The sequence below is a fragment of the Thrips palmi genome, unplaced genomic scaffold (assembly GCF_012932325.1).
Source record: "Thrips palmi isolate BJ-2018 unplaced genomic scaffold, TpBJ-2018v1 HiC_scaffold_17, whole genome shotgun sequence".
NCBI classification, from domain to species: Eukaryota; Metazoa; Arthropoda; class Insecta; order Thysanoptera; family Thripidae; genus Thrips; species Thrips palmi.
In genome coordinates this window covers 3,566,133-3,586,058 of record NW_023144626.1, presented here as the reverse complement: position 1 = coordinate 3,586,058, position 19,926 = coordinate 3,566,133, and the positions used below count along the sequence as shown (strand labels likewise).

Genomic DNA, 19,926 nt, shown 5'->3' with positions numbered 1-19,926 from the left:
GCATAGTGCCCTGCTTGAACTCGCTGTGTTTTTTCGTTTTTTTAGTTTGTTTCATTTGGCAGCTGCGCGAGGTACCCGCCGGCCCGGGGGATGGCGAAAGGGATTAGAAACCGTAGGGCCGTGTTGGTTTGCGGTCCGGGGGACGGATGTGTCGGCCCGGGCTTTGGCAAGGGCTTTGGCAAGGGCGCAGTGTCGCGGCGCGTCGCGTTTGCCGAAGGATTGGCTGACTTGGTGACTTCTGGCGGTGCCGGGACGGGACGGCCGGGTCGGGTATAGCGGATTCCTGCTTGCGCAGTCTGCACGCGGATTAAGGGCTCCGGCCGCGGAGTACGCTTAATGGCCCTTGGCGTTTTATCTAGCGGTAGCAGGGACCTCCACCAGCCCTCCCTTCGCCCCGCTTCGCCCCCTCCGGGCCTCGGGAGGGATGTCCACCCTCCGTCTCCCGGCGGCACGGCACGGCACGGCCTCCCTCCGTCCCCGGGGACTGCAGATTGACCTCGGGGCAGCGCGGCCGCGGGACGTGTTTTGCAGCCCGCAGACGCCTTGCCCTGCCTCGCCCTGCACGGCGTATAATGGCCATCGGCGACTTTAAAATGGCTCCATTGGACTGACGGACCAAGTGAAACGCGTCGCTCTTGTCGTCGACGGCGAGGGTCGAGGAGCACGGCGTCGAGCCGTAGTACCCGCTGCCGGTTTGGTTTCGAACTCGCCGGCCGCGACGCCGAGCTCGAGGCTGTTGTTGCCATGGCGACCCAACAACATGGCTGACCGCAGGCAGGGCAGGCAGGCAGGCAGACGGCGCGTGTGTCCAGCTGCGCGGCGCTGCGCCTGGCTTGCTTGCCCCCTCCACCCCCCCTCCCGCAGAGCCGCAGCCTCAGAGGTGTGGCCGCACTGCAAGCCTTGCCCTTCGCGGCTCATTATATCGGCGGCCATCTTGGCCGGCCGGCCGTTTTTTGCGCGCTGTGCGGCGTATGCAAATGCAGCCCGTTTAGCGCGGCAGCGCGGCTTCACTTTTGCCCCTTTTCTATTTTTGATGCGTGTGGCAGGTGCGGCACGGCGCGGTTGCGTGTGGTGGCGGGGCTCATGATCGGGCCCTTCATAATGTACGCCGGGTACACCGTGAAAACGCCCCGGTGCTTTTCCAACGAGGGCTCGACGTGGAGGTCGACGCGGAGGTCGGCGGGGAGGTCGTCGGCGACGCGCTACCGGGGGGATGAGAACTCCACGACGGTGTCATCGCGGACGTCGCAGGTGCATGTGTTCCCCGCGGCGCCGCGTTCTGGAGGATGAGGTGTGGGGGTGGGAGGGGAGCCCGTCCATTACCAGGAAGTAATCTTAGGGGCGCGGGGGAGGGGCGGGGCGGGGGAGCGGGCGCAGCATCCGAACGGATATAAATCGAAGCAGGCCGCGACGCCGCCGCGTCCTTTCCCACGGCGAGGATGATGATGACGGTACTCGAACACTCAGGTATTCCGCACGGGATGTTCGCCGGGACTCGCTGCGAGCCAAGCCCGGCCAAGCCCGGCCAAGCCGAGGCAGAAGGCCGAGCTAAGCCGAGGCGGGGCGGGGGGCCGAGGGGGGAAACCGGTTGCAGCGATGGCCGCGCATCACACGGAACAATGCTCGTATCGTAACGTATAAGTGGACCATGTAGAGCATCGGTCGCAGCACGAGAAAGAATTCCACGTGGACACTGGCGTGTTCGTGTGTGTGTGAGACAGAGCGCGACGCGTCGGAAATGTTTGGCGCCGCGGCGTCTGGCCGGCCCGGCTCCGAATTTACGATTGGCGCTGCAAGATTGATGAGTCGGGGCAGCCGGGACGCCACCGGGACTCGCGGGGGCGGTTTGGCGCGTTTGGCGGCCCGCGGGGACCTTTTTGCACCACGCCGTCGTCGTCCATGACCACCCGACTCTTTGCCGCCACTTGCGGTGTGCTGGCGGGGCCCTTGCAGTGGCGCGACCGGTGCGGGGCCCTTCCTGGGGCATTCCCTGCTCGGGCGGGAAATGGCGGGAAAAAAGTGTCTGCGCGAAACAAGGAGGAGAGGGAAGGGTGGGTCGCCGATAACGTCAGGGTGACGGAGTGTGGGCCTTATCGACACGCGGCAGGCGTCTCGGCTCGGCACGGCTCGGCTCGGCTCGGCTCGGCTCCCACCGTGCCGATGCATTCATTGTGGGGCGTGTTTGTTGTGGTGACGATAGCCGCCCCCGCCCCCATCCCCCACTGCGCCGCCCTGACAGGTGTTGGTTGCGTGCTCGGGCGCGCTCGGCGGCGCGGGGGTGGACGCTGGTTGGCGGTGCACTGTTTGAACTGTTCGAACTCTAGGCGTTGCTTTGCGGTGTTCCCGCGCGATGCGAGGCTGCCGCCGCCGCGGTGCCGTCGCCGACGTCGTCCTCCGCGGGGCCGGCCGGCCGGAGGAGCAGAGCGGAGCAGAGCGGAGCAGAGCGAACCCTGCAATTTAGGGCCCTGGCTGTGATTTAGTGGCAAGCTGGAACTACGGGTCGGCAGTGTGGGAAAACACACACACACACACACACACACACACACACACACACTGCAGCAGCCGCGAGTGGCCAGAACGGGCGCGGCAACGGCATCTTGAAGATTGAATAAGATGTCCTCCAGAACTACGAGTGTAGAGGCCGCATTGAATGAATGGGTGCTACTGGTCGGCGCCGGCCGCAGTGGCGCACTTGGAGGGCTTGGCCTGCTGTGCGTGCGTTTTGTGGTGTGGCCGCAGGGCTCGCTCTCAGGCCCTTTAGGCCCTTCGGGGCAAATGATCGCAAAAAAAAAAAAAAATGAAAATAACGAGGTGTGTGTGAGTGTGTGGTTGATCGTGATCGATGTGAAAGCCTGGCGCGTGGGCTGGCTCTGTGTGCGTGCGTCGATGTGTGTGTGTGTGTGTGTGCGTGTGTTTCAGTTCAGTGTGTGTGTGTATGTGAGTGTCCCATGATCCGAATGCTACACCTGATTGCGACCGTTGGTCCCATCATGGCTGCCGCTGGGTGTGGCCACTGGCCCCGCTCACTCACATACACTCGCACACCCACACAAAACAAAAGATGAAATGGGTTCGGATGCCAATTAGGCTTTTTATTGGCCGTGCTGCGCGGCTCGGCGTGGCTGCGTGTACCAATGGAACCTGTTGGCGGCGCCGGGCTGCGCCGGCCCGGCAGGACGACCGATCTAATTGGTGCGTTAGGTGCAGCGCGCCGCTCATTGGCGGCCGTGGCGTCCTTGGCGGGGCGGGGCGGCACTTAGGAGGGGAAATTGCTGCTTGCGCCGAGTGTGTAATTTGGCCGGATCTCCGCGAGCCCCGCGGAATCTCTAGGCGGCCGCGGTGCTCTCGCTCCTCGCTGACGTACGGCTGGCCGGCCGGCCGGCGGTCGCGTCCGAAGCGCTGTTCGCAGTGTCGCGGCGCCGTCGACGCGGACGCGGCCGTTTGGAGAGCGCGGTGCTTCGACGGCGACGTGCAGTCGCGACCCGCGCCGCCGTTGACACCATGCCAGCTGCATCTTTAACGTGTGTGAGTGCGTACGTGTGTGAGACTGTCGCCGCAGATCTCTTCTCTGTCCCGCTAATTGAATGTGCCGTGTAATCCCCGCTCTCGCGCTCTCTCTTCCCCTTTGCCCCCGTTGTTCTACCGCGACCTTCCATTAAGTTGTTATGCAAGGAACTGGCGCTGCGTGTTCCGAGTGACGTGCATAATGTACTCGCTGGCGTGCTGCAGCACTGGTGCAGCTGCTGGAGGAGGAATGCGTGACACACCCCGCCCCGCCCCGCCCCGAACGCCCCTGTCGCGTTTGATTCTGCGTCCCGAGAACGTCGCGCGGCCGGCGAGGCGGGGCGAGGGCCGTGCGACAGGGGGACAGGTGGGGAGAGGTTTTCATTCTTTTACAGTGTGTCCGTTTTTCTTCGGTGTCGCTTGGCACCGCTGCTGCCCCGCCCCGCCTTGCCTTTTCCCGCGGGAAAGTTTTCGCAAGTTTGGTTCCGGGCGGCGGTGGCGCGGTGGCAGTGTGGGGGGCGTCGGTAAACTCCGGGTCGGCGCCTTGGCCAGGGCCGCGGTCGACGGGGACCCTCCACCGGAGGCAACGCGGGACGATGTGTAAAAATAAGGCGGCGGGAGCCGCAGTCACGGGCTATTGGCTGCAAAGGGTGTGGCACTGGCTCGGCTGCCTTGGCGCCCCCTCCCCCTCCCCCAGCGCCGGCGTCACAGACGTCAGCAGAAGCCGGGCCGACCCCTCACCGGAAGAGCAGCCTAGACGAAATGTAAATGATGACATGAGAGATGATCCCTCGGGTTTGTCTCTCTACCTTCGTGCCTTCGTGCTCGTCGGGGTTCGCTCTACCTCCTCGGTGCGGCGGCGTGGCCGCGCGCCCCACCCCCTCCCACCCCCTTCCCTTTCTCGTCTCGCCTTTCGGCCACACTGCTCCCCCTCGGCGTCGGGGACGAGGAGGAGGAGGTCGTTGGGGCTGACAGCGCGGCGACCGCGGAACGAGAATGAATGGGCCGAATCCATTCCGTGGCCTTGAATTTCGCTTCTTACTGGAAGCGCCTTGTGCTCCCCCTCCCCCCACCCCCTGGCGGTGCAGGGTGCATAACGGAGCGAAAGTGCCGACGACTCCTTGTTTTTCGGCCCCCGTTTCGCCGACGTTGCCGCCGCCGGGGGCTGGTTCCGAGCGGTGCCTCTCTGTCGCACTCACGGGGCGCTGCGTGTGGGTGCGAGAGAGACAGCGCTGTTGGGGATGGACCCGCCGCTGCGGCCGCCAGACGCGCACCTTGCCGACGCCGCAGCAGTGCGCCTGCCTGCTGCCTGGCGTCCCTCGGGAGGCGTGAATTTCAATTGACAGGGGCGGCAGCGCTACGCAGCGCTACCGCCAGCCAGCCAGCAGCTCATTCCAAACAGTGTCGCTCCGTCTCTCTCGCACTCGCGGGGCGCCCGGCCCGCTGCTGCAACTTTGATGCGGCGGCACTGCGTAATGGATTAGGCCGAGTTTGTCCGCACTGTCGCATCAAACATGGACGCCGCCGTCCACGGCCTGACCGTCGCCGGCCAGATCGTCTAGTCCACAGCAGCCCGCTCGTCCCTCGCGTTGCAGTTTTCATGGGGCACGCCGCTCTGTATCGCCAGGACGATTCCGAACAGTGTGCGCGTCGTCGCCGCTCTGTCCCTCTCGCACCCCGACGGAGCGCCCCGCGAGTGCGCGAGAGTGACAGAGCGACGAGTGTTGAGGCTGCAGCTCGGCGCCGGTCACGTAGCGGCTGGCGCAGGTGAGTGCGTTGGGCCGCGCGGCGGCGGGGCGGCCCGGCGGCACGGCGGCGCCCCTGGAGGCTCGTGAGTGCGGACATGTTGATGTGTGGGCCCCGGGCGCCGCGCCGCGCCTCGCGCCAGGGCCGCGTCCCGCAACAATATTCCGTTTGATGTATCGCCTCAAAGATTGCACTTTTCAGCCCGCGCCCGTGCGTGTGTGTGTGTGCGTCGTGGATTGCGACTTGGCGGTAATCTTCCCGCCGGCCCGGGTTGGATTTGAATTGGGGCGGCAAGGGTTCGCGGCCATGTGTGCGCGCCGCTCTTTTTTCGGGAAGAAACGGGAGGAAAAGATGTGGATTGGATAATTTATAACCCGCTCCGAAAACGCTTGGTTCTATTCCAGGTCTCTGAGGGAAAATGATGGAGCCAGAAGTTCGGCGGCGCGGCGCGGGCGGACCGGGGCGGATGGTCTCGACGGTCGAATTCGCGAGAGTAAAATATAAATAAGCTTGTTGCTGGGCCGGGCCGCGGCGGTTCCGCGGTTCTGTGTGGTTTCGGGTTTCTGCCGGCGAGCCGCCGCCGCGCTCCCCCAAGACCAAGACCCCGGCGCCCCGCCGACCGGGCCAGACTGCGTACTCATGGCTGCCTGCACAATATGAAAACTTGGCTCCGAAACTCGATGCAGCGTATTTACAGCGCATATATTTTTTATTTTTAAAAAATAATATAAAACGAGGAAGCTGGGCTTTCGGGATATCGCGATGTCGCGTCATCCCCTAAGCTCGTTTCCCCTATTTTGAAATCCGTCAGGGCGCGATATTTCATATCTCCATGTTTTCATACCGTGCGTGCATGCATATATATATATTTATACACGCGGCCCGTCCCCGCCCCGCCCCGCCCCGCCCCGCCCCGCCCCGCCCCGCCCGCTGTCCTGGGAAATATATGAAAGCTGCGTGGGGATCAACATCGGGGGCACCAGCAGCAGCTACTCCTACCCCGGCCTTCTCCCCGTTTCAATTTTGAGGGATTTTCACCTCAGAGTGGTGGCGGCCCTGCTTGGCAGTGCAGGCGCGCGGCGCGCCGTCGCCGTGGTGCGGTGGTGGAGGGCCTCGCTGCACCTCGACGAGGAACTCATTCGCCAAAATGGCGGCCCGCACACGTGTCATTTGTTAGTCTGACGTGTGTGTGTGTGAGCGAGCGCGCTGGTGTGAGTGCGTGTTCGCGATGAAGCACTGTGGCTTGCTCTACGAGGCGTCGCGGCGTGGCGTCGCGGCGCGAGATTCACTGGAAACCAATTCCTGGCTGTTCCTGTTTTAAGGCGCCGCTCCCTCGCTCCCCTCCGTCCCCTGGGACGTGCTGCCTCCCTGCTCCGCCGGCTCGGCCTGCTTCTTGGCGTCGCGAGGCGCCCCTGCTGCCGGCCCCGTAGTGCCGTAGCGCGGTCGGCTGATCATCGATGTGACAGTGGTGCTCCAAGCCGGAAAACTGCGCCGCGGCAGTGTAGGCCGCCGAGGCAGTGTAGGCCCCCGAGACCCTAATGGAGAAAGGCGCGCCAGGAATCCAAAAGTAATCCCAGGGACCGTCGAATTTGTGGCACTTATTACGGCCTGGTGTCTAACCCCTTCTGCCTGCCTGTCTGTCTGTCTGTCCGTCTGTCTGTGAGTGTGGGCGCGTTCCCTTCGGATGAACCTGTTGCCTAATCGCAAGCAAATCGTGTCGCGCGCGGCGTTCCGCGCGTCCCGCCCATAAAACGCCGTGGCCCCGCCCCGCCCCGCCCCCGCCGCCCCCTGCCGGCGACGCGGCGCGCGTACCTGATACCATCGTGGTTATCGGAACGGGAAGTGGCTGGGGGCGGCGAATCCCGCCGGAGCCCCCGTTGCCGCCGCCCCCGCCGCCCCCGCGCTCTGCTCTCCTTCCTCCGCATCGCCATAAACCACTTCCGGCTCTGCGAGGCGCCCGTTTGGGTCCCGGGCCCTGCGCCCCGCGGCCCGCGTCCGGGGTTCTGGCGGCTCTGGCGGCCCCGGCGCCCCGCCTCGCGACAAAGCTGCGGAAGGGCGATGCCGAGGCGATGGCAAGGCGACGGCGGTCTCGGACGCGATCCGGCCGCGATCGGGACGCCGAGACAAATGTGTTTGGCTTGGAGGCGCCGGGGATTATTTTTGGCGGCGTCTAATCCGACTTGGCGGTGCCTGGAGGCCCTGCAGGCCCCGGCGGCGTGTGTGGCGGGGCGGTGGCGTCTTGGCGAACCGGGATGGGAATAGGATGGGATGAGATGGAGGGTTGAGAGACTGAAGGGGTTGCGCGATGCGGCGCGGCGCGGCGCGGCGGTCTCAGGAGGACCGTTAGCCTCCTGGCTGCCAGCGCGCGCCGGCAAGCCCGGCCCGGCAAGACCGCCAGGCCATTCCAACTCATTCCCGGATTTGAGCGCGTAGCCCGCGTGGCGCGTCCCCGTGAGTTATTGGGTTTCGCGTTTCGACAATGGCGGGGGCCTGTCTCTCTCGCTCCCCCGCGGACTGGCCCGCGAGTGCGAGAGAGACAGAGCACTGTTCGGGGCGCTCGGTGCGCGGCGGCACCGCAGAGGAGCGAGGGGCGGCGAGGGGCCGCTGCAGCCGGGATTGCGGTGCGCCGCGGTGCGCCGCGGTGCGCGGTGTTTTCGGCTCGGACCGCGGCAATTTGATCCGTTCGGCGTTGGCAGTGCAGGACGCGCCGCCGTTTCGGCGCGATTGGGATCTGATGCAGCCCGGGCGGGCAGGCAGGGGGAGGGCGTCGGACTGGTAACGTGAGGCGCGTGGATTCCGAGTGGATCCGGTGACGGTGGGGCGGCGGGGCGGCGGGGCGCGGCTGCTGACCGAGGGCGGTTTTGCCGATCAGCTTAACGAGGGCGGCGATGTCCACGGGAAAAGCGCGGCGCCGCGGCGGGGGCGGCGTGGCTGGCGCTTGGCTGGCGGCATGGCGGTGCGGACGGGGCTGGCGGCACCGCTGGTGCGCCTTCTGCATTCTCAGCGTAATGAGGCAGACGCGTCGCGTGGCGGTCTTACAGCGCGCTGCTCTGTCTCTCTCGCACCCCCGCGGGACGCGCTGTGCGGCGCCGTGAGTGCGAGGGAGACGGAGAGAGGTGGGCGGCCCCAGCGGGCTCTGCGTCGGCCCAGTGCGCCCGGGACGCGGAACTAATTTCACTTTGGGATCGACGGAGGCGGCGGCGGAGGCTGGGGTGGGTGCCAGTGCCACCCCCAGTGTGTGTGTTTGTGTGTTTGAGTGTGTGTGGCGCGCGTGCCGCGTCTGGGCCGCGCTGGCGTGTGAGCCGCCGCAGACGGGGGGCGGCCCAGTTCGCCGGCCAATCATTGTCGAGCGCGCTGCAGCGGGGAGCAGGTGGCTGGGCGACGCTCCGAGAAGGCTCATCGTCATAGGACGGACTCAACGCGTGACGCGCTTCGAGCTTTCAAGTCGTCTAACAGTGAATGGACTGCTTCGGGGCACTGTCGGAATGCGTGTTCGAAACTCGAAGAATTCATGGCGTTTGATTCGTCGGCTTGCTGCTCTACGCGCCGTGACGGCGTAGGTGCGCAGGCCCCGCGGCGTGGCGGTGCGGCGCGGACGCGTGCTGTGCGCATGATCGCCACCCTTGCGCTAATTGGCGCACGGAGAGGGAGAGAGAGAGAGAGAGGGAGAGCGAGAGAGGAAAGCTGAGCCAGCAACGGTTGTCACGCGCACGGCACGGCGGCGCGGCCCCCTGGCGGAGGGTGGCGGTGGGTGTTTGTGTGGTCTTGACGGGCATCAATCCTAATGGCAGCGCGCCCCGCCACGCCCCACCCCGCCCCGCCCCGCCCCGCCACGCCCCGCCGGATGATGAGGCGGGGCGGTGGGCGAAATAACAGCACAGCGAAGGCGGCTCCGAGGCGGGCACGTCGCGGACCCTCTGCCGGCGCCAAATTTAAATTCATGTGACCGGTCGCCGAGGGGGGAGGCGGGGGCCCATTTTAATGGTTTCGCTGGGTTTTGGCGCGGGCTGCAGTTCGGGGCGGCGGTGCGAGGGCAGTGCGTGACATGGCGGTGCGTCCGCTCGTGCGAATGGGGCCGTGGATGCTCGTTCTCTCCGTTGTCTTTTTCTTTCTTTTTTTCCGCGGTCGGCCCTTCGCCTAGTTCGGGACGCATTCACCTGTCGGCCGCGCTGCCGCGCTTGACGGCCCCTTTTCGGTCCGACCGGATGCAGCCCGTCTCTCTCGCACCCGAGCGGATGGCGCCGCTCGCCGCGTGAGTGCGAGAGAGACAGAGCGCCGGCCGCCCGGAAGCAGCCTGCAGGCCGCGGGACGCCGCGGGATGTGGGCACAAAGTGGCGGGCAGGAACTACTGCCTGCAACTACCGCGTCGGGTCCGCCTTGCGTGGCGCGGCGCGGCACGCCGCACAGTGGGCCAGAAGATCGCTGGAGGCGGCCGAAACTCCAGACGCGTTTCGAGCTCCAGAGTCGCTAAATGAGGCTCGAACCGAACGTGTGACCCCATCAATGGATTGCTCTCCGAACGAGGAAGCCATTGGTGGGGTCACACGTTCGGTTCGGGTACTGTTTAGCGACTCTGGAGCTCAAAACGCGTCCAGAGTTTTGACCGCCTCCACCGGTCTTCTGGCCCACTGTGCGGCGTGTCCTGCGCGTCCCGGGGCATCCTTTCGTATTTCCCCCAGGACCTATCCCGCCGGAAAGGTGTAGCAGCGGCCCACTTTTCTATTCGGGGGGCAGGCAGGGGAGGGGGCGGGGGCAGCCACGCGGAAAACCGAGACGGCACGGCGCTGGAGCGAGTTTGGCGCGCAAAGTCGCCCGCAGACCGCCGCCCTGACAGTGGCGTGGCCCGGTCGGGGCTTGAAAACACACGACTGACTCACTGACTCCCGGGCCGCGCGAATTTGAAACTTTTTTTTTTCGGGGAGCTGGGGCTGGGGGGAAGAGGGTCACGCGTTCACCTCCAAGGTGGTCGGTCGCGCTGCCCCCACGTGCGGTCGCGGGCGCCTGCCCGGAGTGCCATCCCGACTTGTTCGCTCCGTCTCTCTCGCACCCCCACGGACCGCCGCGAGAGAGCGAGCGAGACGGAGCGAGGCGGCAGGTGTATCGAGTGACGTCCATTACTGAAAGCGATACCCACCGCACGGCGCACCGCACGGCGCACCGCACGCCGACATCGGCCGCCATCGGCCCACGGAGCCTCGAAAGCTGAGACACGCCGCACAGTTTTTATTACCGCCTAATTGGCAGTGTGTGCGCGTACTCGCACTTTGCTTTTGCTTTTGTTGTTGTTGTTGTTTTCCGGGGGAAGGGGGCGGATCGCCGGGGGCCTAGGTGCACGACCTGTCCGTCAGCGCCCACCGGCCCTCGCCAAGATCGCATCGGTTCCTGTTGATGCAGCCGATAGGTGCAACGTACTACGTGCCATTTTCAACACGCCTGCGGCCTGTGTGTGGTGTGGTAGTTGCCGTTTCTAGGCTGCACGCAAGAAGCGTCGACGATCTGGGGGGAAAAAATTTGGAATCGCTATTGGAACAAAATAATACAACGTTGTGTTTCTTTTCTGTGTGTTGCAGCATCCGTACCCTTCAGAAGACCAGAAGAAGCAGCTGGCGCAGGACACCGGGTTAACTATTCTACAAGTCAATAATTGGTGAGTCGACCCGACGAATATCAAAATGGCCCAAATCTGGCGCCCCACCCGTCTGCGGCCTAGTACACTGGTACTTTGCCTCAGTAATCACAACTAACGGTGCCGTCGTGCCCTAGGCCTAGGCTAGGCCTAGCAGTGTGGCAGCCCTGCAACGAATGGTTCGTCAATACGGCGTCGCTTGCCGAGCGCTAAGTGCTGGTGGGAGAGCAAACGCCGTGCAAAGGCGGTGCAGAAACCCCCCCCCCTCTTCCCCCTCTTTTCCTCCCGGCTTCCATTCCATTCCGACGGATTGATTAATCGCTGTAATTACTGATCAGCTCCCGTGCTAATTACAACGGCCAGAATGCTGCGCCCTGCGCCCCTCTCCCAGCCTCGCAGGCAGCTGGGGTGCGCTCCGCCGCACCACCACGTCCCGCTACCGCCGAAGCTTTACTTTTCGGCAACTTTAATTTTCACCTTCGGAAAAGGGAGAGGAGAGAAACACACAGAAAGAGAGAAGGACTTTTTTTGTTTTCTTCTTACTTTTTTCCGTTGTTTTTTTTTCGCAATTCGGACTTGTAGATGTAGATTCTCGGCGCGCCCCTTTTACTCTGATTGTGTTTTTTCGCGTTTCCGACGCCGGCCGGCAGGAATGGGAACTTTTTCAGATCGGACGACATAAACTGAGGAAAAAGGCGGGTTTTCCGCCAGTTCGATGTTATTATTATTTTTTTTTATTCCGGTATTTTTGTCTGCGCTGAAAGTGAAAACTCTGTAAATGCCTCACTTCTCGTTGCGCCCCGCACGCAACTAATGGGCGGTCCCTGGCGGCCGGGCAGGCCTCGCCATCCTCGCCAGCCTCGCCAGCCCGGCGGACAAACTACAATCGCTACCGAAATTGGATTATTTGGCGACTGATGGCTGCTGGGGTCCATGGCCTGGGCGGCCTGGACGGCGGGTGGCGTGGGAGCGTGGGTGGCTGCTGGGCAGGCTCTGGCGGCTCTGGCTCTGTCGATGCCCGAGGCCGGGCGGGGCGGGGCGGGGCGGGGCGGGGCCGAGCCGAGCCGGACTCTGGGGGGCTATTTTCCTTGTTTTCGAAATGGAGAAAATCGGACTTGGAGAGAGGGTGGGCAGGGGCATCAGGAAACTGTTTGCGGCCAGGGAAAAAGGGTGAGGGGGTGACCCTGCGCCGGTGTGTGTATGCGTTTGTGAGTCTGAGTGTGTGTGTGTGTGAGTGCGGAGGCAAAGGGTTAGAGAGTAGGCCCGCAGGGAGACGCCGGGGAAGCAAGCAGACCGTTGGACATCCATCAAGCCATGGCAGTCGTGTCGCCCACGACGAACATCACTAATTTGATCTCGCGAGGCGTGGCGGGGCGGGGCGGGGCGGGGCGGGGCGGGGAGCAGACCAGGACGACGGCGAAAGCTCTCCTCACTCGCTCGCGGCGATTTGGTTGTACTCGGCGTCGTTTGAGGGCAATCTGCCTCGGCGCGTCGCCGTGACTGCAGCACTCTGCCTTTATTTGTCTCGGCTCCCCGTCCGCCTCCTGCAGGCCGTCCTCCAGGCCGTCCTCCAGGTCGTGGAGACCGTTACTGTGCCATAATCAGACCCTTACGCGCCTGAATAATTGATCTAAATGTCGCGCTCCGCTGCCGCGTCTCCCCCTTTTTTTTACATCATCTTTTCATATTTTTTTCGTCCTTTATTTCGCATTTATGCGTTCCAGGGCAGGGGCTGCAGGGGCGGCAGGCGGGCTGTAGGTGGGGGAAAGGCCTTCGCGTCGTTCTCGTTGGCCTTGCAGGAAATTGCCTGGCACATCACTCTCTTCTGCCCTCTCTCCTGCGCCCTCCAGTTCTCAACAGTTCTCCTGCTTCTGTCGTGCAGCCCCCCCTCCCCTCCCCTCCTCCTGGCCAAAAGTTTACCCGCTCCGGCGATCCCGGATGCTTGAATCATTTCGACAAAGTTTAAAAGAGTGATGTTCGCCGCCCTCATCCGGGATGTCTTCCCGCGACTTTCTGACTGCGTCTTAAAATATTTAACGTGTCCGCGTCCGCCCCGCCGCGGCCTGCCAGCATGGTCTGCCCGGCCGGCCCGGCCCGGTCCGGAGGGGACCTTTTCCAATGCGTTTCAAGTCGATCCTGTAAAGTTGGGAAGTTGGTGGGCACGGGGGAGTTGGCGACACGGGCTGATCTGGTCTGAGCTGTCCCCCCCCCCCCTCCCCTCCCCGTGCCACCGTGGGTCCCTTCGGTGGCCAACGGGCCAATGGCAGGCCTCCATCGCCGGACGCCGGGCAGGACAGGCAGGACCCTTTGGCGCTCCACTCCGCCAGTTCCGGGGTCCCTTATTTTTTGGCTTCTCTTGAGGACCCGCCCGGCGCCCGTCTCGCTCGCGCGCCGTCCTCCTCTGGGGGGTTTTGGGGACATTCTGCGTGTCATCATCATTTTTCATACTCCGTACCATTACTGTTTTCATCTCATTGTCCCACCCCCGTGCGATCCAATCTCCCCTCCCTTTCCGCCGGCGCCTCCCCCCCTCCCCCTCCCCCCGGGCGTGTTTGTTGTCTTTGGCTGGCAAGGGTTGCGAGTCACGGGTCCGGGATCGATGCCCTAAAGGTGGAGCGGGCAAGGCAAGGCCGCCTGCACTGCAAGGCACTGCACTGCAAGGCCTTGACGAGCAGCGAATGACGCGCCGAGCCGCGGAGCAGGCCATTCCGAACGGTCTGTCTCTCTCCCTCTCTCTCTCTGTCTCTCTCTCTCTGTCTCTCTCTCTCTCTCTCTCTCTCTCTCTCTCTCTCTCTCTCTCTCTCTCTCTCTCTCTCTCTCTCTCGGCCTGCTGCGCCCGACCGCATTCATAACAGCTTCTCGCTCCCCGTATGAAAACTAACACCGTACTCCCCCGCGGCTGGGTGCGTGTGGGTGGGTGTCTATGTGTGTGTCTGAGTCTGTGTGTGTTTGTGTGTGTGTACCGAGAGACGCGAGGAAAAAAATCCTAAGCAAGGAAAGAGGGTGACTCCATATTCATGGGTCAATTTTAAAATTCATTCGTCTTACGCGCGCGACGCCGCAGGACTCTTCGTCCTTGTTCATCTCGCCGGTTTTTCCCTGTTTCGTTTGATTCGCTTATTTACACGCGGCCGAAGCAAGCGCCCGTCGCGTACGTGTTCGGCGATGATCATTGCCACGCGCGGCGAATGTGTGATGTATGCGCAGAGACGCCACGCCCCACGGCGGGGCGGGGCGTGCCGAGCGAATAACCAATTTTGGAGTGGCGTGCCGCCGCGCCGCCACCACGGGGGCCTTCTCGCGGCAGCGACCCTTGAAGGTGCTTTATACGCCGACAATGGCGATGTTTCGCCACCTTTGCTTTCTTTTTGTCTGCTCGGCTGCGTCGCTGCGCCGCGGCGTCGCTGTCGCTGCCTCCTCCAGGAAAGCAAGTTGGGTTGCCGCTCCTATCTCTCCCCGCTGCCGCCGCTGCTTTCTCCGGGCAATTTCCAGCCCCCAACGCGCACCGCGGCCTCGGCGGCCTCGACGGCCTCGACGCCACCGCACCCTCCCGACTCTAATACCAGGAGCCCCAAGGAGGGAGGGGGCTGGCCGGGCGGGCCGGGCGGGCCGGGCGAACGGCTCTCCGAGGAGTAATATCGTCTCCTAATAGTCTCTCAAACACCTTTTTAATGAACTATTGTACCAGGAAATGAAAATGTGGCTCGGGGCTCTAGTCCCTGGCCGGGGTCTCCTAGTCCGGGGCCGTTGCGGACGGCCACAGCTTTCTTCCTGCCACCGCGCTTGCCTTGGCCAAGCTCTCCGTCGTCTTATTATTTCCAGGGAAAATATATGGCCGGTTATCGGGACCCCGCCGCGAAGCGGGAAGCGGGACCAGGAAGCCGGGCGGGGCGGGGCGGGGCGTCCTGGATGACGTCGTCCTGGTCCTGCGGGATGAGACAGAGCCTTTATTAACGCCTTGGGGGACTCCTGGCCGGGCTGGCCCTTCGCCCGCACCCACACAGTGAGACACTTCCTAATCGTGGAAGCTGCGACACTGCTGACACTCTCTCTCTCGCACGGCTGCAGGCCGCGCCTCGAGTGCGAGCGAGACAGAGCGACGAATGGCCCCGCTGTGTCCTGATTGACAACCAGCATCGCGGTCCCCGAGTCCCCGCCTCGACGGCGACGTGATCCATGGAGGCCCCCTCCCCCGGACTTGGTGCTTGCCCTGCTGGCCCTGCTTGCCCTGGCCCTCCTTGGTGGCGGACAACACGACGGCATGGCTATCGCCTCGGATCGCCCAGCCCGGCCCAGCCTGGCCAGCAGGATGTCAGTCGTTTAGCAATTGCTTGAGAGGCACGGGCAATCTCTTCCTGTTCGGCGACGGCCCGTTGTCCACCGCGTCATGCTCGGCGTGCTCGGCGTGCTCGGTGGCCTCCAGGCGGTTGCCCGACGCTGGCAGTCCCCCGCCGCCCCGGGCGCAGTTTGTAATCCGGGCGAAGGGTCAAGCGGCCGCCGTTATCGCGAGTAATGCCCCTTAATTGAACAGGCCTGGCTTAGGCCGGACTTACCTCGGACTTCCGAGGTGGGGCCCCACAGTGCAGTGACGCGCAGTGACACGCACACGCTGTCGGGGCCGGTCTGGCCTGGCTGCCACCGCTGCATTATCTATGATTTCCTCGGAGACCTCAGCAGGCGGACCGGCAGGGCACAGTGGAGTGACACGCAGCCGCGTCGAACCTCCACTTACCGGCTGGCACTCTGCTAGCGCTGCCAGCCGGGCGGGGCGGCGGGGCCCCTGCGGGCAGGCAGCCGGGCGGGCCGCGCGCACGGCTGCGCGTCGGGCTGCCTACCCCGCGTCCCGCAGGGGCGCGAGGCTGCAGACGCCGCGCAGCCCGCCAGCCAGCCAGCCGCCTGGCGAGCACACTGTGGGCACGGCCGCGGCTTTTACGAGATGGGCCGCCATTTTTACGGTGGCCGGCACAGCCCATGCGGCACCTGCCTGCCAACGGGCCGCTGCTACACTGCCGCCCTCGCGCCTTGCTGTCGGGATGGCCGGCGCGGCCGGACTTGCAGTGGCGGTGCGCGGTGCATGGGGTCGCCGTGATTGGCACCACGTTGCCTTCATTTCTCGCACAAGTTTGCCCTTCATTTTCGCCCAGGGCGGCGCGGCTGCGTGGCGCGGCTGGCGGACCTCGGCCTCCCTCCCTCACGGTGTAATTACTGCCCGCTTAGGCGAGGCGCGCGCTCCCCTGAGGGCCAGCGCCGCCCCGCCCCGCCCCGCCCCCCCCGCCCCGCCCCGCCCCCCGCCCGTGCGCGACCCTTTGCAGCCCGCCCTAAATTAACTTATTCCGTTTTTGTGCAAGCAACCAAATTGCCCGATAGTGACTTATCGAGTTGGTGCACTCGGGCGGCGTGCTTTGCTCGCTTCGCGTCGCGCTGCCCGGTCCGCGCGCCTCGTCGCGATAACACCTTGGCGAGGTGACCCAGTTCGGCGACTCTGCCCGCCGTCCTCGAAACCGAGCCATCGTCCTCCAACTCGAATCCTTCGGTACCCTCGGCTGTCCGATCCGAGTCGTGTCCGCGGAGAGCAGTGACTTCCAACGGGGTCTTCTTTCTCACTGTTCGCCGCGCGAACAGTGCGTATCGAAATCTGCCACCACTGCCGCACCATAATGACGGGTGTGTCTGAAACCTGGCGGAGTCTGCGAGGTGTCGGGTGTCGCCGCCCGCAGCGCCAGCCAACGCCAGCCAGCGCTCCCCGCGGACGGACGCGCAACTACAATAGCGCCGCGGGCAGCCCGCTAGCAGTGCGGCATCAGCCTGCAGGCGGGAAAGACAAATAGACGAGTGGGAGAGAGAGAGAGAGAGAGAGAGAGAGAGAGAGAGAGAGAGAGAGAGAGAGAGAGAGAGAGAGAGAGAGAGGAGAGAGAGAGAGAGAGGGTTGGGGGAGCGGCTCGGCCGAGCACAAATCGGCTTACGGCCCCAAATTGGCAATAAGAAGCTGTATCGAGTTGTCGGCCGCGCTGAGCCGTGCGCCGGAGCCACTCACTCCGCCCGGCTTGTGCGCGCTCTATTTGCATTGCCGCGCTGACTGTACCGCTGTACCGCGTCGTGTACAGTGCAGGACCGGATTTTGGACTCGCTCGCCCGGACACGATTCGCGCGCCGAGCCGAACCCGCCCGCGTATCTTTTCGTTAATTGACGTTCATTGCGATGGGGCGCGTCTGTTCTGCGTGTGTGTTGGTGTCGTCTGCGTGTGTGTTTTTTTTTCTGGGGGTTTTTCTTCTTGTTTTTTTGTTTCTTCCATTCATTTAAAAGACGGTGACGCAAGTGCTTGATAGACGGGGCGACATGTACTCGTCAATTGCTCCAATGCTGTTTGGTGTGGGGGGGACGGCGGGCCGGGCCGCCGGGCGGTTCAGGAGCGCTCCGTCTCTGTCGCACTGGTGGCGTTCTTCGCGAGGGTGCGAGAGAGACGGAGAGAGCGGGTCGCCTCGCGATGCTCGCTTGGCTGCCATGTCGCTCGGCCGATGAAGACGCGGCGATCCGGCCGGCCCGCCGGCTACACTGTTAGAAGTGAATTGGAGAGCGACTCGCTGACGCACTGCTACTGTACTTGACGGTTCTGGGGCGCACCGAGGCGGCATTTTTTCTTCGTGTTTTCTTCTTGTCGTTGCTTTCGCACGGTGCCGGCGCGGGGGTGGCGGGGCGTGGCGCAGTTTGTCTGTCGTGTCTGGCTGGGGCCGGGGCTGGGGCCGGGCTCCGCGCCGCCATGGTGGATGGATGTCTTAATACCTGCTGGCTGCAGCTGCCCGCCGCTGCCCTCCTGTATAGAAAAAGAAATGCGATAAATATGAAGCGCACCGCTGACTCGCCTCTGTCTGTACTCGTGTGTGTGTGCGCGCGTGTGTGTGTCTGTGTGTTTATTTTTGTATTTCCCGCCTGTTTCATTTCCTTGCGCACTGTTGTGCCCCTGGCCGCGTCCCGCGCGCGCCTCGCAAAATATGAGGAAGGCTTGCAGGAAGGAAATAAGAAGACTGAAGGTAATAAATAACGACAAAGATGCTTCTGCTGCCTCGGTCGGGTCGGGTCGGCAGCAGCACTGGAAAAGCAAACGCACATGCTCGCACGCACGGGCACACACACACATGCAGGCGCACGCGGTCTAGCTAGAGAGCCCTGCGTTCGTTCACCCCGCTTGGTTTCGTTACGCGCGGCACGCTGCCTAGCCAGCCTAGCTCCGGGCGGCGCCTGCCTTGCCACTGCCTTGCCACTGCACTGCCTCTGGTTTGTTTGGAATTCGCTGATCTGATCAGCGGGGCCGCGGATCAGCATTGTGTGCCAATGGGCGTAATCCCGAGCCGCCCTTCTCCCCCGGGGCGTGGCGGGGCGGGGCGGGGCGGGGCGGGGCGGGGCGGCGCGCCGCCGATACGACACCGATCCGAGCCGCCTCCCTTTTGTGCGGCCCTTTCGGGACATTGTAAGAAGCGACTGACTCGGGCCCATTAGTCAGAGCCCTTTCCCCTTTAATCTAATTACCGGCACAATACCAGACGAGGTGGAGGCCCTGGAGGTGTACTGGAGGTGCCCTGGAGGTACGGCAGGGGCCCAGCGGAGTCCATATGAGGCACAGTAGGCCATGGAGACTGCATGGTACATGTACTGGTCCATGAAGTCCGCAGTTGCTCACAGAGCCACAAGCGGTCCATGGGCCTATGGCCTGCTCTGGCCCTGGACGCGCGCTCTGTCTGTCTGTCTGTCTGCCTGTCTGTCTGTCTGGCGTGCCGTCGTCCTCGGTGGCGCGGTCGCCGCGGCCGCCAAAATTGTCAGCCCCGCACTTCGCACCAGCAATATAAGCGAAGAGTGAGAGAGAGTGAGAGAGAGGCCCCTGCCTCGCGGCCCCTCCCTTCGGGGATTATGCAAATATGCAATACGATTCAAGTGAAAAAGACTCTAATTACATTTTGCGGTGTAACTGGAGGCAATGTAACACGCTCTCTCTGTCTCTCTCCCGCTCCCGCTCGCTCGGTCGCTCCGCTCGGCGGCTTCTGGGTGGGACAGGGGTGCGGCGCGGCCGGCGATGGGGTTGATTCCTCCCCTCCTCCCCCTCCCCCGCTTCTTTCTGTGCTGTATTGTGCGCGTTGTGTACTGTTCGCATTTTAATGCAATTTCATCCATTATTCCCCGACGCTGTACCATTATCACTGAGCCAGCCTCGGCCCGACTCGACTGCGCCGAGTCGACTCGGCGCGCCGTACTCGGGAACAGGTTTCTGAATATGCATTCGTTATATTGAGACTCTGTAAGCTCGTGTCCGTGACAAAACGGCAGATGACGCGTCGCGAGTCTAATGCGATCGGGCAGGTCCTCGACAGCCTCGACAAGCTCGTCGTGTTGCCCGACGTCGGCGCCGTGGCCTCGGCCGTGCCCGCTGCTCCGGATGTGGCGGTAGCGGCAGCCCGTTGTAGTGCTGCAGGTGCACTTTTGACGCCGCCGTCCGGTACACTGTAAGGGGCCCAACTGAATGCACGCGTGAATGAATGAAAGGATGCATGAATGAAAGCGTTTTTCTACGTTTCCCGCGCGGCCAGTGCTTCCCATTCATGGCTGTGGGAAGGAGCGCGCATGGGGGGAGCCTGTGGGTGGGTACATGTTTTGTGATCGGAACGGAGGGTCGTGCGTTCGCCGTGACTTGGCGCGACTTGCTGCACAAATTGCGTGCCGCGCTGCAGCGCCGCGAGCGGACGCCGCTCGAACCCAACGCTGCTTCCGTCGTCGACGGTCGTCCTGTCTCTCTCGCACCCACGCGGGGCGCGCCGCGAGCGCGACAGAGACAGAGCGCCGGCAATGAGCCTGCGGGTTGCGAGCACGGGGCAGACAAAGAGGCGGCAGAGGTGAGGTCAAGGCCGCCCGGCCGAGGCGAGGCGCGGCGCGGCGGTTCAATGCCCAGCCCAGCCCGTCTGCCTGCCCTGCGCCCTAGCAGTGTGCCTGCGCCCCTCGCCCAAGACATCCGTCTCGCCGCGTGGCAGCCGTGGCCCACTCTCGCCCTGCTCGTGCGCGGTGC

The 19,926-nt window shown here is 63.9% G+C and overlaps 1 protein-coding gene across 3 annotated transcripts in view; it reads left to right on the top strand.

Annotated features, from left to right (window-relative positions):
- Window positions 1-19,926, top strand: part of LOC117643744 (homeobox protein homothorax) — a 135,841-nt gene that overhangs the window by 98,284 nt on the left and 17,631 nt on the right. For all 3 annotated transcript variants that reach the window (XM_034382813.1, XM_034382814.1, XM_034382812.1), the window contains one exon: window positions 10,821-10,897. In XM_034382813.1, coding sequence (XP_034238704.1) covers window positions 10,821-10,897 — 77 coding nt within the window. The remainder of the gene's footprint in view (window positions 1-10,820; window positions 10,898-19,926) is intronic.